Raw genomic sequence first — 14,573 nt, forward strand, 5'->3', positions numbered from 1 at the left:
ATGCACTAATTATATTCTTAACGGTGGATAATTTTTTAACTTTGTCTGGCAGCTTCCCTTTGTAATGTAATAAAGCTTTTAAGCCATATGGGGCCACTAAGAATTCTTCTATGTCATTTGTGGCAACGTAGTTTGCCTCTGTTAGCCATTCTAATGCGAATTTACCCATACATATTAGATTATATAGCTCTATGTCTGGAAAAGATAAACCACCCCCTGTTTTAAATAGTGACAAATAATGTAATGCAATCGCTTTACGTTTGTTGCCCCATAAAAATTTTAAACAGTCCCGCTTGAATGATGTTAGATCCTTACGATTGATAAATATGGGTAAATTTTGTAGTAAGTACAGAATTTTAGGGAATAGGACCATTTTAATTAAATTTATTCTACCCGACAAAGTCAGTGGGAAATTGGCCCATCTGGCCATATCCTTAGACAGTTTTGCCCAGATTTGAGGGTAATTTAATGCATACCAGTTTTTAGGGTCTCTAGACAATACAATGCCTAGATATTTTAATTTACCATTTGCATTTTTAAATGGCGCATTCTTATAGCTATCTCCTTTTTCCTTTAACCAAAAAATCTCTGATTTGTTGATATTTACTTTATAACCTGCAAACTTACCGAATTCATCTAGAATTTGAATTAACAGAGGAATATTTTTTTGGGTATCTCTTAAGAAGACCAGTAAATCATCAGCGTATAATAGAAGCGTAGTTCTTCTATTCCCTAGCCAAATCCCATCTATTTCCTTTCTCAGGAGTATCGCTAGAGGTTCAATCGCTAAATTGAACAAATAAGGGGATAACGGGCACCCTTGTCTGGTTCCTTTCTGTAGAGTAAAGTTTTGTGTTATATTACCATTTATCAAGATGTTTGCCTGAGGCTCATTATATACCAATTGTATCAATCTGAGGAAAGAACCTGTGATTCCAAAGTTACTAATTGTTGTGAATAGATGATCCCATGTAATCATATCAAAAGCTTTTTCAGCATCTATAGATGTGATAGCCATATCTGTTTGGATCCCTGTTCCCTTTTTTTTAATCTGGTTCCAATAGTAATCTATTATCAATTGAACTTTCCTCAGATTGGTTGTAGAAGTCCTATTAGGCATAAAGCCAACTTGATCTTTATGTATTAATGGTGCCATCATTTTCTTTAATCTTTGGGCAATTATGCTCATGAGCAGTTTATAGTCGCTATTTAACAGTGAGATGGGTCTATAAGAACCCATCTCTTCCGGGTTCTTACCTTTTTTCAAAACTAATGAAATTGTTGAAGTTGTAAAATATTTAGACTGCATATTATTATTAATATATATTTTATTGAAAAGGCCTTCTAGCGTAGGGGTTATTTCTTCCTGCAAGATTTTATATAATTCTATCGGGATCTGATCTGGACCGGGGGCCTTGTTACTCGCAGTTTTATTTATTGCTATTCTTATTTCTTCTTGAGATATAGGTCTATTTAGCTCGTCTAGGTCTTTTTTATCTAGCTTTGGTAATCTAATTTTGTCCCAGAACTTTGTTTTAGCTTCCAAGTTAATCTTATCCTTTGTATATAAATTTTGATAGAATTTATATACATACTCGTTTATTTCTTTAATATTGGTCAATCTCTCTGATCCCTTTCTAATCGTCTCTATAGCCCATTTCTTCTTCTTAGCTTTTACTAGATTTGCCAAAAATTTACCAGCCCTACCACTATGTCTGTAAAAGAACGCTCTTGTCCTAAGATCTTCTTGTCTTGATTTTTGCATAAGAAAAATGTCTCTTCCTGTTTTGGCCCTTATATATTTGTCCCAGCGTGTCCCTGTTCTATAACTTAGAAACGCATTATAGCAATTGCGTACTTGTCCTGCTAGCTGTAACTCTTTCTGTTGTGCTATCCGCTTATTTTTAACTAAGTAAGCCTTGATTTCCCCTCTAATGAATGCTTTACAGGCCTCCCAAAAAATTTCGTAATTATTTTCATATTCCTTATTGTAGTAAATATATTCCTCCCATTTTCTCTTTAACCAGCCCTTAAATTGAACATTTGTACTTAAGTATGTAGGAAAAAAAAACTTTGCTGGGTCTCTTTTGGCCCCCTTGAACTTAAAGTTTAAAACGACGATCGCATGGTCTGATATTACCACTTCTTTGATATCTGTTGATATTTCTGTACCTAATAAATTTTCAGAGATCAAGAAAGCATCTATCCTAGACATAGTTTTATGACTGTGTGATATACAAGAAAAACATTTTAAATCTGGGTTCTGGATTCTCCAGATATCTTTAAGTCTTAAATTTTTGCACAAATTCTTAAGTAGTTTGGTTTCTGCTCGGCTATTACTATTCATAGAGGGTTTTAGCCTGTCCAATGTTGGATACATCACCATGTTTAGATCGCCTCCCAGTATTATGTTCTGTGTACCATATTTCATTAGTTTGACTTGAATCTTATTCCAGAAAGTTTTGTCTAGGCTATTTGGACCATAAATATTACATAAGATCAGAGGTCTTTCATATACTATAATATGTAAGATTGCAAACCTTCCTTCTAGATCTAATTCTTTCTCCATAATTTTGTACTCTAATTTTTTATTTAATATAATTGCTACACCTCTTTTTCTTGTCGTGCAAGGCGTTGCAATCACCTCCTCTACCCACCCTACTTTAAGTTTGTCTAGTTCCTGTTTTTTTAGGTGTGTCTCTTGAAGCATAATTATATCTGCATTATTTTTTTTACATTGTTTCAGGATATTTTTCCGTTTCCATAAGGAGGAAATCCCTCCCACATTCCATGATATTACCTTTACTTGTTCAGCCATCAAATAATAATCAAGTATTTATAGTGTACCCTATCGCGCATTGCTAGAGAGGAAGAGAGAGAAAGAAAAAAGAAAAAAAAAAAAGGGGGGGGGGGATAGAGAGGGGGGCCCCATAGGTAAGAACAGGAAGAGATAGGGAAATAGAAAACAACATAAAACATAATAAGCAATAAACCATGCATAATATAAAAACCAGATACAGAGAAAACCTTCTCCGTATCGCCCCAAAGTGCTGAGAACATCTTGCTCAGCTAAAACTGTAACCATAACTTCTCTTGGAGGCTCTAACCTATTAACCATGACATAAACACTATTAATCCTCTCCATCTTTATTCTTGTTTAGAACCTGGTTAGTATCCTTTTAAGGGTACTTCCTACTGTGCTCTTGTTACTGAGAAATCTGTCTGGAATATAGGAAATCTTTCGCTTCTTCGTAATTATTCAGTAGAACGTTTCCTTGTTCATTAAAAATTTTGATTTTGGCTGGATATATAATTGAGGCTTTCAGACCTGATTTAATTAAGCTTGTACAAATAGGTACCATTTCTTTACGTTTTTTAGACGTTTCTACTGAAAAATCTTGGAAAAGCAAGATGTTATACTCTCCTATCTTTACTGGGAATTTTTTCCTATATTGACTCATAATCGTGGCTTTATCTTGAAAGTTCAAATACTTGACAATAACTGGTCTAATCTTAACCCTACCATCCGTATAAGTTCTGGCGCTACCTACTCTGTGCGCTCTTTCAACCTGTATCCCTTGTGGGGGAATTTGCATACCTAGTCCTAGAGGTAGCTGTATTGCCGTAAAGTGTATTAAGTCCTGAAATTCCTCTGTCTCTGGGAGTCCTATAATTCTGACATTACTTCGTCTAGCTCAGTCCTCTAATTCTTCGACCTTATTTTGGAGCATATGTATTTGGCTAGATTGTTCCGCTAATTTAGTTTCATGTTTGACATTCGTGTCTTCTATGTCAGATATTCTAATTTCTGCTTCTTGTAACCTCTCTGAAAACTGTTTAACTTCTGCCCTTAATTCTGAAATGTCCCTCTTTACCTGGTCGAATTGGGGCAACATAATATCTGATAGTTGTTTTACTAGATCCTGAGACTCCATTGTCTGTATATTTGATGTTTCTAACAAGATTCTATTCTCTGTATCTAGACTGTTTCTTTTTGGCGTTTTTTTTTCTTTCCCTTTTGGTGGCATTGCCAGTGATTTATTTTTAATAGTGACAAATCTTTCCATATGTGTGTGTATGGGTATTTAAACTAATCAGGGCCTTGTGGTGGCCTAAACAAATCCAAGTGGGTGGACAGGCAGGGAGTAGAAAAGAGGGGATAAAGGAAAAAAGGAGGGGGTGATTGGAATGTGAAGGGTAAATTCTAAGGGTGTGTTAACACTCTATTCGTATGAGGTGTGGCTGACTGTGGTAATGCCTAGTTCTGTGTCGAGAAACAGTTGTCTGTGTTTTTAGAAACAATCAATTATCTATGGATATCAATATAACTCTTTTTCTTTATATACCCAATGTCCAACAAGTTTCCGAGCAGGTCTTTATAAACTGTTATTGTGTATATTCTTTCAGCAGTTTTATCTGACCACAGTTAGACATTTGACTTTCCTAGCATTTTCTTAACTTATTGCTTTTATACAACGTTAAAATCTTAGCCTATTACAATACTATGGGAGCCTAGCGCTTCATATCATGCCACAGAAAGATTAGGTATAACTTAATTTATAGCTCTTAAAGTACTCTGAGTATACCAGTTCTTTACGGAAAATTCTTATAATTAGTTTTCAACAGTCTCTATAGATGAGTCCTTCTGTTAATAGGCAAGGCAGACTGCAGGTGTTTCTCTTTGTCCGTTATAACTGCCTTTTTTGCTGTAGGCTCCTGCATGGACAAATAGCAAAACCTTAAACTGGTAGCATTCAGCAGCTCTTATAGTCTTATATAGCCCCTCTTCCACTAGACCAATAGCAAAGTCTTAGACTGGCTGCATTCAGTAACCTTTATAAGCCTATATGGCAACTCTTCCACTCACCAGTTATTTTTACTTCAGCAAAATTTATAACAGCCTTGAGTATAAGCCAAGATCAATGTAGCCCTTATCCATTAGCCCAGAGAGACAAAGGGAATAAAATAGACGGAGTATATTCCTCACTTTCCTGTTCCGCCAGGGCTTCACCCACCTTGCGGTACCTGGCTGGCAACAGCTATAGTGTACAACTTTTCTTACTCCAAGCGATACTGCTGCAGCACTGCTTTCGCTTTAGGCAACAAGCACCTTGATACCATATGCAAACAGCACGTCTGTTAAATCTCTCCTAGTCGCCTTAATTGTATGTATTGTTCTTCGTGGGGGGGACACTGCTTGTATCAGTATGTTGTTACATATAGAGGGGGCTTATTACACTGATCGTCCATACACAGACGGGCCTTGTCTCCTTGGGGACCTCCAACCTTGACCAATGTTCCAACAATTCTTTTCCTAATCCCCAATACACATTATCACAAGTGCATATCTGACCTTATCTTGTCTCCCTTGATCTTCGTTCCCCCGACACCGGATCTTCCAGGTAATAAACAGAAAAAGTACCTTACTTTGAGATTGTTTGTTGGCTCTCCGGTTTTGTAGGCATACTTATCCCTTTGCCGTTTATAGCCGTCTCTCCGCTCCGGAGCTCTGTTCCTCCAAGAGGTGACCCAGGCCGTGGGTCGGCTGTTACGCCTGTTTCGTGGCGGCCGTTTTGCTCACCCTCCGTCGGGTTCCAAGCTTCCCGCTACTATTGCGGGTACCAGGCAGCTCGCCTAAAGGTCCGGCTTGTCGAGTCGAATCCTCGGAGCACTTGGGGCTTGTTGCGCGCTCACTCCCAACCAGAGCGCTACCACACGCAACGTCCGTGCAGCTCCGCCCCTTCCGGCCGTCCTATGTATTCGGTTTCTATATTTTCTCAAAAAGAGAATAAGATTGACAAGGTTTTACTTTTATTAGCAGCAAATAACAAGTATACCAGCTCTCATGTCTATGTACCAGCATCCCTTAGTCTTTTTTATGAATCACCCTTATACTTGTTACATACATATTGGAATAACTTCTGTGGAGGTTAGTGGGGGATCTCTGGGGAAGCATCGTATGCAGTAGTTTTATTATAGGGGTCTTGATTACCAAGAGTTAAGGCTCTTGTATAAAGGGAGGAAGCAAACGGTGGAGCCTTCTCGTGACCAACGGCCGGGGTCGCGGGCAGGACTCTAACTTTAATCATACTTCTAAAATGGAGGCGAGAGCTGTATTTAAGTAAAAAGTAAAATATAAAGCAGTGTTTCTAGTTATATATATTGCAGCACAAGAATACTTCTATATATCTAGAACCGTGAAATAGCACTTAGAGATTTTATAAGGAGTGATTATATGTCTCTTTAACATAACAACATCCTTTCAGAGGTTTATTTTTGTGAATTGCAGGCTGTTCGTGTGTATGATCTTGGTTTTCGCACCTTTGTTGAAACTTATTTTGATGTAACTTACTCTGTCCCAATGAGATGTTTTGCAATGGATGCAATTTTTTCTTTTGTTTTTGTTCTAAGCTAACCCCCTGGACTTCATATACATCAACAATAATGGTCTAAAAGAGACCTATCACACTGAACTAAGGGGAATTAAAAACGAGGACTATAATCATTACTGTTCAAGCTAATTCAACTGTGATATGAATATTTGAAGTGATGTTTATGTCATGATTGTTGTATGCATTTATTGTTTCCTCAATAAAAATTAAAATATAAAAAAAAAAGCAGAAATGTAATGCTTAGGAGCCGTCCCATTTTAGGTTCAGCACCCTGGATAGCGCTTGTTTATTGGTGGCTACATTTAGCCACCAATAAGACCAATAAAAACCATATGGCTGATTCCTGCACTACAGTCATCCATGTGAAGACCACACTGTAGGGCAAATGTTTTTACAATTTAGGACAGACACCAGGGACAAATAAAAAAACAGAACAAGAGGCCAAAATAGACTATCCTGTGAAAAGTTATTAAGTATGCCTCTTTCTTTGTGAGTTAAAGGGACATGAAAATCAAAAATGTTCTTCGATGATGCAGATAGAGCATGCAATTTTAAAAACTTTGTAATTTAATCCTATTATCCAACTTACATAGTTCTCTTAGCATCTTTTATTGAAAAGCAAAAACCTAAGCTCAGGAGCATGCATGTGACTGGAGCACTATATGTTAGCAGTTTTGCAATAATGTTATACAATTGCAAGAACACTAGGGGGCTTTCCTGCCAATTAGTGCTCTTGACAGCTACCTAGGTATCTCTTCAACAAAGAATAACATGGAAATGAAGCATATTTGATAATAGAAGTAAATTGCAAGCTTTTTTTTTTTACCTCTACCTATTTACTTCTTGTGTTTTTAAGTCACCTCTAACTTCCCTACAAACAGCCAACATTTTCACTTGTTTTATCAGTGAGGTTCAGTGATCATTTTGTCGTAGTGTAATAATGTTCTTTTCCGTAACGGACTAAATTGTGTGTGATTTGACAGCCCTAAGTAGCCATTTAATCAAGCTCTGCGTGATTAACACCGCACACATAGATTTAAATTCCACTTTTTTTTAATAATGAGATGTTGTGATTTAAATTCTTGCTTCCAGTTCTGCATTGGATGTGATAAGCAGCCAATGTACTTTGTGTTGTGTTACCTGACACTGATGTCACAGATAACATTGCTATTGATAGATGAGACTGGGTTAAACAGGGGAATGTGACACTTACATGTATCTGTTTGTTCTTTCTACAGTTGGTGCTGTTTGCAGGAAAACTTAACACCATTGCAGCTATTGTGACCATCTTTTTTCTGCTGGTGTACGCAGCTGTGGGACTCGCATGTTTGGCTTTGGAATGGGCTTCTGCACCAAACTTCAGGTAGAGCAACTGCTAATTCACAGTAGATTGACAGTGTTCTTTTTAGGTTTTAAATGAATTGGAAAGTTTACGTTAAAGGGACACTGCATACTGAGACTATACCCTTTATTGGTTTTTTTTAAAGGCACTTTGCAGTACAAATGCTGTGCCAGTCTCAGAGTTTACAGCCCCAACATATTATTAACCCTTACATCCCTTTAGAAGGATATTAAACTTATAGGCTATATCGGCCATTAAAGGGATACTAAAACCAATTATTTATTTTTTTGATTAGATAGAGCATGCAATTTTAAGCAACATTCTAATTTACTCCAGGGGGCCCATTTATCAAGCTCCGAACGGAGCTTGTGGGCCCGTGTTTCTGGTGAGTCCTCAGATTTGCCAGAAACAGCAGTTATGAAGCAGCGGTCTAAAGACCGCTGCGCCATAACCCTGTCCGCCTGCTCTGATGAGGCGGACAGGAATCGCCGGAATTCAACCCGACCGAGTACGATCGGGTTGATTGACACCTCCCTGCAGAGGGGGCAGCGTTGCACCAGCAGCTCTTGTGAGCTGCTGGTGCAATGTTAAATGCGGAGAGCGTATTGCTCTCCGCATTCAGTGAGGTCTTGCGGACCTGATCCGCACTGTTGGATCAGGTCCGCAAGACCTTTGATAAATAGGCCCCCTGTTATCAACTTTTCTTCGTTCTCTTGCTTTCTTTATTTAAAAAGCAGGAATGTAAAGCTTAGGGGCCAGCCCATTTTAGATTCAGCACCCTTGATAGGGCTTGCTTATTGGTGACTTAATTCAGCCAACCAATAAGCAAGCGTAAAGTTGCATGCTCTATCTGAATCATTAAAGAAACATTTTGGATTTAGTTTCCCTTTAAAGTGAAAGTAAATTTCTCTATTCCATATAAATGCCATTCACTAATCTTATCTAGATTAGTACTTTTATTTGTGGACGTAGAGCGAATCTGTTGGGACACCAGTGGGGGGACCAATCAAAACGTTTCTAAAGATATTCATCATTTGAAAACAAAAACATTTTGTATACATAGGCTGAGTTATGGCGTGAGAAGCTATCAGTATAAAAGGTAGATTTCTAGGTTTAATAGTAAAGATGTAAATAAATGATGAATGAAAGTCTAACTAAATTTCAATGTTATTTACGATGCTGCACAGTGGTGTGTTATAGTAAACTTTTCCTTTAAGCACTGCATTGTTTTAAACACATTTGTGATTATTCTTTTTCTTGCACTATTCACAGTGTTTTACATATCAAGATCATTTCAGGAATACATCTGTTAAATGAAACCCATGTTCCTGGCTAATCTGTTGAAAAGCCTCGACCCATGTTCCTGGTCCCTTTGATGTGGCCAGTAAGGGACAGATATAAATGATCTTGTGATCTGAGCTAGCCAATCTGTATGTAGAATTTTGTAGGCTCAGGTAAATTTCCAAATACTAAATTATGATGGAGGCATTCCAGCTTCTCTGGAGAGAATAGAATAAACATATTGTCAGATTTAGTTAACAAAATAAGACAATATAAATATGAATGTATATCGTATTACTTAAACATTTTACAAGGATATTAAATGTCCCTTTCGGTCAATGCTGTTAGCCAGTTGTTGTTTTTTTTCCAAAAAGAAAGTGTATGCACCTTACTTTGTATTACATCCCTAAGATCTGCCCATCAAGTGTAGCTAAAGTGAAGTGAGACAGGAATCATTGTACGGATTGTTTGGTAACGTCACATGTGTTTGCAGAGCGTGCCCATCCTCCCTCATATCATATGTGCACTTCAGCACATTATTTAGGTAAAATACAAAGCTAATTAGTTACCTATTTCAGTTATTATGTGTGGTGGAAACATTAGTATATTTAAAATAACATAAATACTAGGGATGTGCATTTGGATTCTTTGTGAGGATCTGAATGCGGAAGTAAACAGCGGCTCATGCCCTTCGGATATATTCGTAGCCGGATTGATTCTTGTAAAAGATCCCCATTTTATGATCTGGATTTGCACATATCTTAGTGTGGGGATCTTTCATATGAATCAATCTGGCTACAAAAACAAAGGATCTGAATGCACATCCCTAATAAAGACATTGGTCGTCATTCTGATTCATTAAAGTCTGTGGTTCAAATACTCCAGTCCATTGGATTAACTGCCTGGTGAGTTCAGCCACCTGAATTACAAATGCAAGAACATGAATATATGAATATTTAAAACAAGTAAACACATGAACAACTGTATAAAGCATTTTTCCAGGCTTTTTTTTGGGGTTTCGCACACCTACAAAGAAGCATAAATTGTGTTATCTACATGCAAGTAAAATATGGCATCTAATTGATTCATCATGGATGATAAATGATATGTTAGTTTGACTATTAAGTCATTAGATGGGCACTTAATACATATTATTCAGAACATAGTCTAATATTATTGGAAGACTCTATCTTCAGCATATGTGGCCCTCCGGCTAATCCCACCATTAGTGACCGCCCTACATAGAAAAATTGGGCTTCCCTGGTATATAAAAAAAAAAACACGTTGCCCTCTGTTTGCATTGTTGCAGTTTGTATATATGGGAGATAAATATTGTCTCCCTGTGAACAGTATAGCAGCAATATACAACACACAGCATTGCAAGCTGAATGTGTTCCACTGGTAGCAGTAAAAGGAAACTCTGACATTTTGTTTTGAATAGAAATGTGCATTGATTTATACATATGAAAAGGAGACCTGTCAGGTCATTGGAAAGCTATCACAATGTACTTTGAATGTTTATTTCTACTTCTGTTATTTGTGTTCCAGTAAAATGTTGCCATCAGTGTCACAGTTTAATGGTCACTTTTGCATCTCAAGCACCACTGACAGCTTATGTTCTGTTCACACCACACACTTAAAACTGTTATTTTAGTCCAATGCTGAACACTCTTCAAAGGATATTATATTTGTGGGTCGTAGACTCCCACTTGTAGCTGAAATAATATGATGCTAACCCAAGGAACACCTTTGAGCTGCAATTTGCACACAGTCAAAACAAACACTTTTATCTTCTTTTTGCTAATATCTTGAGAGAGCTTCAGATAACTCTGTGGCAGTTCTGATAACTTTAGAGATATTGAGCTCCTTTACAATCTGTCAGATCTTCTGTACAACGTATATTGGGCCAGATTACAAGTGGAGCACTAAATATCGCTTGTGCGCAAGCGATATTAGTGCTCTAATGAGTAATACTAATGCATGCAAATGTACACAAATATAAATATATATGTATATGATTATACATACAGTATATATTTATGTGTTAATATGTGTATATACACATATTAACACGTAAAAATATATATTGGCCCTCTCCCCAGGGACCCTACAAAGTTAAAGGCTATTCACATGTTTGTTCAATCACAGAACCTGGGGTTTTACTCACCTCTTTTTCTGACAAGCAGAAAGGACGGAACCTGGAGGCCTGTGCTGGATCTTTGAGTCCTGAATTGGTTCCTGAAGGTACAAAAATTGGAGGCCTGTGCTGGATCTTTGAGTCCTGAATTGGTTCCTGAAGGTACAAAAATTCAAAATGGAATCTGTTCTTTCTGTCATCAAGCTTATTCCTCTAAGGGCTCATCTACTATCTGTAGATCTCAAGGACGCATACTTCCATGTTCCTGTAGCAGAATCACACAGAAGGTACCTCTGTTTTGCAGAAGGAGACCATCATTTTCAGTTCTCATCACTTCCCTTCAGAATTTCTACCGCACCAAGGGTTTTTACAAAGGTCCTAGTTCCTCTCATAGCAGAGTTACATGTCAGAGGATTATTTGTAATCCATTATCTGGACGATATTCTGCTTCTGGCAGATTCAACAGAGCATGCTTATTCTCACAGAGAGATCTTACTGCAATATCTTCAAGATCACGGTTGGAATATCAACTTTCAAAAAAGTCAGTTGGAACCCTGTCAAGATTTGGTGTTTCTAGGGACTCGCTTCAACACCCAGAAAGGAATTGTTGCTCTCCCAGACAATTTTATCAAGTTCCTAAAGGAATATTTCTGCAGCCTTCGCCATGTCAAACATCTAACAGGATGTCAGTGGATGAAGCTTCTAGGTCATATGACCTCTGTCCTGCACATGGTATAATGGGCAAGGTGGAGAATGCGACCATTCCAGATTCACTTTTTGCAGAAGTTCAAGAAGTGCAGAAGTCTATCTCAACAAATCACATTTCCTCTCAACTTGAGGAAAACACTAAATTGGTGGATTGAAGTCAGGAACCTGCCCAGAAAGCTTCCTCTTCAAGATCCGGATTGTATCCTTGTCCAGACAGATGCCAGCAAATCCAGTTGGGGAGCTTATTGCCAAGAAAGGTTTGCTCAAGGGAAATAGAGCCAACAGATTCAGTCTCTACCATCAAATATTCTGGAAATCAGAGCAGTTTTCATGGCACTCAAAGTCTTTCAGGATTTGTTGGAAGGGAAGGCTGTGAGGATACTCACAGACAACAGAACAGCTTCAGCTTATCTTCAGTTTCAAGGGGGAACAAAGGGTCTGAGTGCTTAAAGAGAAATGTATTCAATCTTCAATTGGGCTCAAACTCACCTTCATGTGACAAATGTCACAGAAGAGTTTTTGAGCAGTAGTGAAGTCTTTCCAATGGAGTGGCAATTAAACAAATGTTTGTTTTGAATAATTGTCAACAAATTGAGTCTTCCAGAAGTCGATCTCACGACTTCAGCCATCAATCATCAGCTCCCAAAATTTTGCATTTACTTGACTTTCTCCATGATGGGTATCTTCAAGGAATCAGTGCAAGAACACTTAAGGTTCAAGTATCAGCAATTTCAGCAATATCAGGAGTCAGATGGGCTAAAAACCCTTTATTGGTCCAGTGCTTTCAGGCTTTTGCCCATATACATCTGTCAATCAAAACAAGAGTTCATGGGATCTGCTTTTGGTTTTGGATTCTCTTTTAGATTCACCATTTGAACCTCTATGTGAAATATCTTTGTTTTTTTTTACTTCCCTCCCCACCCCCCACTTTTTCTGGTAGCCATTACTTCAGCTCGACGGGTCTCAGAACTTCAAGCTCTTTCAGTCAAGGATACATTTATTGTGTTTTAGCAGGATAAAGTGGTCCTTCGTACCATGCAAGAGTTCCTTCCAAAGTTGTGTGAGATTTTCATAACAATATTGTGCTTCCTTCTTTTTGCCCGGGGCAATTAGATCCTCCTAGGAAACCACTATATAGGTTAGATGTCGTTCGATGTCTTCATATCTATATTTTAAGAACCCAGGATATTCAGAAAACTGAAAACAAATTCTCGACCAACAATTTCTGGTTGGATTGTTCAGGCTATTTCTAAAGCCTATCAACAAAAAGGGGAACAGATGGGCTTATGACACATTCCACTAGGGCAGTTTCAACTTCCTGGGCCTTTCAAGTGGATGTTTCACCCGAAGAGATCTGTCAAGCAGCAGTTTGGAAGTCTCTAAATACCTTTATCTCTCACTAAAAGTTGGATGTTCGTCAGTCAGCAGCCGCTAAATTTGGACAGAAAATATTGTCCTCTGTTGTAGCTTAATAGAAAAAATAATTCTTGCAGTATTTTGAGTTTTCAGTTGTTTATTTCACACCCTTTCTTGCATTACTGATTTGTATTCGCTCACTGGTATGTATTACCAGGGGGCCAAGATAATTAGAAATTATCAACATAATATAAGCAATTTCTATATCTTGACCCATACCCTGAGTAATACTTACCATGCTCCCTCCCTTTTGTGCCTGGTTTCACCTATTTTGGCTGGACCTCACTAGGAGGAGGAAGGAGTGGTGTCTCACTGTTACCTTTATTTGGTAACTGGGGGAACGGACGGTTCTGTCCACCCCCCCCCCCCACAGAATGGGGTCTAACTGGTAAGTATTACTCATGGTATGGGCCAAGATATAGAAATTGCTTATATTTTGTTGATAATTTCTAATTATGATTATAAGCATATACATATATTTTTACTTTGAACACGCAGTTCCCATAGACCACAATATAAAGTAATTTCTCAGTGCTGTTTCACCCGCCAACTTTAAAAACATAAAAACTGTTTTTTTTTGCTGATATTTTATTAAAAATAAAGATGCTGCTTCCTTACACCTAGATTACGAGTTTTGCGCTAAACAGGGTAGGTTAAGAACGCAATTAAATGAGCGGTAGCACACTTTTCATAGCACACAAAAGCCAAGGACCGAGTTTACGTGCTCGTTCACGCTTTCCCCCATAGACATCAATGGGGAGAGAAAAAAAACTAACACCTGCGATCGCGAACTGGCAAATCACCATAACGCAACCCCATTGATGTCTATGGGGGAAAGAAAGTTACGTTTAAACCTAACACCCTAACATAAAACCCCTAGCCTAGACACCCCTAATCCGCCACTCCCCGACACTAAATAAAGTTATTAACCCCTAATCTGCTGCTCCCCGACATCACCAACACTAAATAAAGTTATTAACCCCTAATCCACCGCTCCCCAACATCACCGACACTACATAAACATATTAACCCCTAAACCGCCGCTATCCGACACCGCCGACACTAAATAAACCTATTAACTCATAGACCGCCCCCCCACATCGCAACTAATAAATAAAACTATTAACCCCTAAACCACCAGCCCCCCACATCACAACAAATAAACTAAACCTATTAACCCCTAAACCGCCCGACCCCTCATCGCAAAACACTAAATCAAACTATTAACCCCTAACTTTAAATTAAAAGTTACAAAATAACTATCTTTAAATAAATAAAAACTTACCTATAAAATAAA

General features: G+C 38.0%; 1 protein-coding gene across 1 annotated transcript in view; it reads left to right on the top strand.

The window, feature by feature from the left end:
* LOC128656406 (solute carrier family 12 member 9) overlaps positions 1-14,573 on the top strand; it is a 455,098-nt gene that overhangs the window by 344,772 nt on the left and 95,753 nt on the right. Inside the window, exon 9 of the mRNA XM_053710294.1 lies at positions 7,631-7,755. Coding sequence (XP_053566269.1) covers positions 7,631-7,755 — 125 coding nt within the window. The remainder of the gene's footprint in view (positions 1-7,630; positions 7,756-14,573) is intronic.

This window comes from Bombina bombina, chromosome 4 (genome assembly GCF_027579735.1).
Source record: "Bombina bombina isolate aBomBom1 chromosome 4, aBomBom1.pri, whole genome shotgun sequence".
NCBI lineage: Eukaryota > Metazoa > Chordata > Amphibia > Anura > Bombinatoridae > Bombina > Bombina bombina.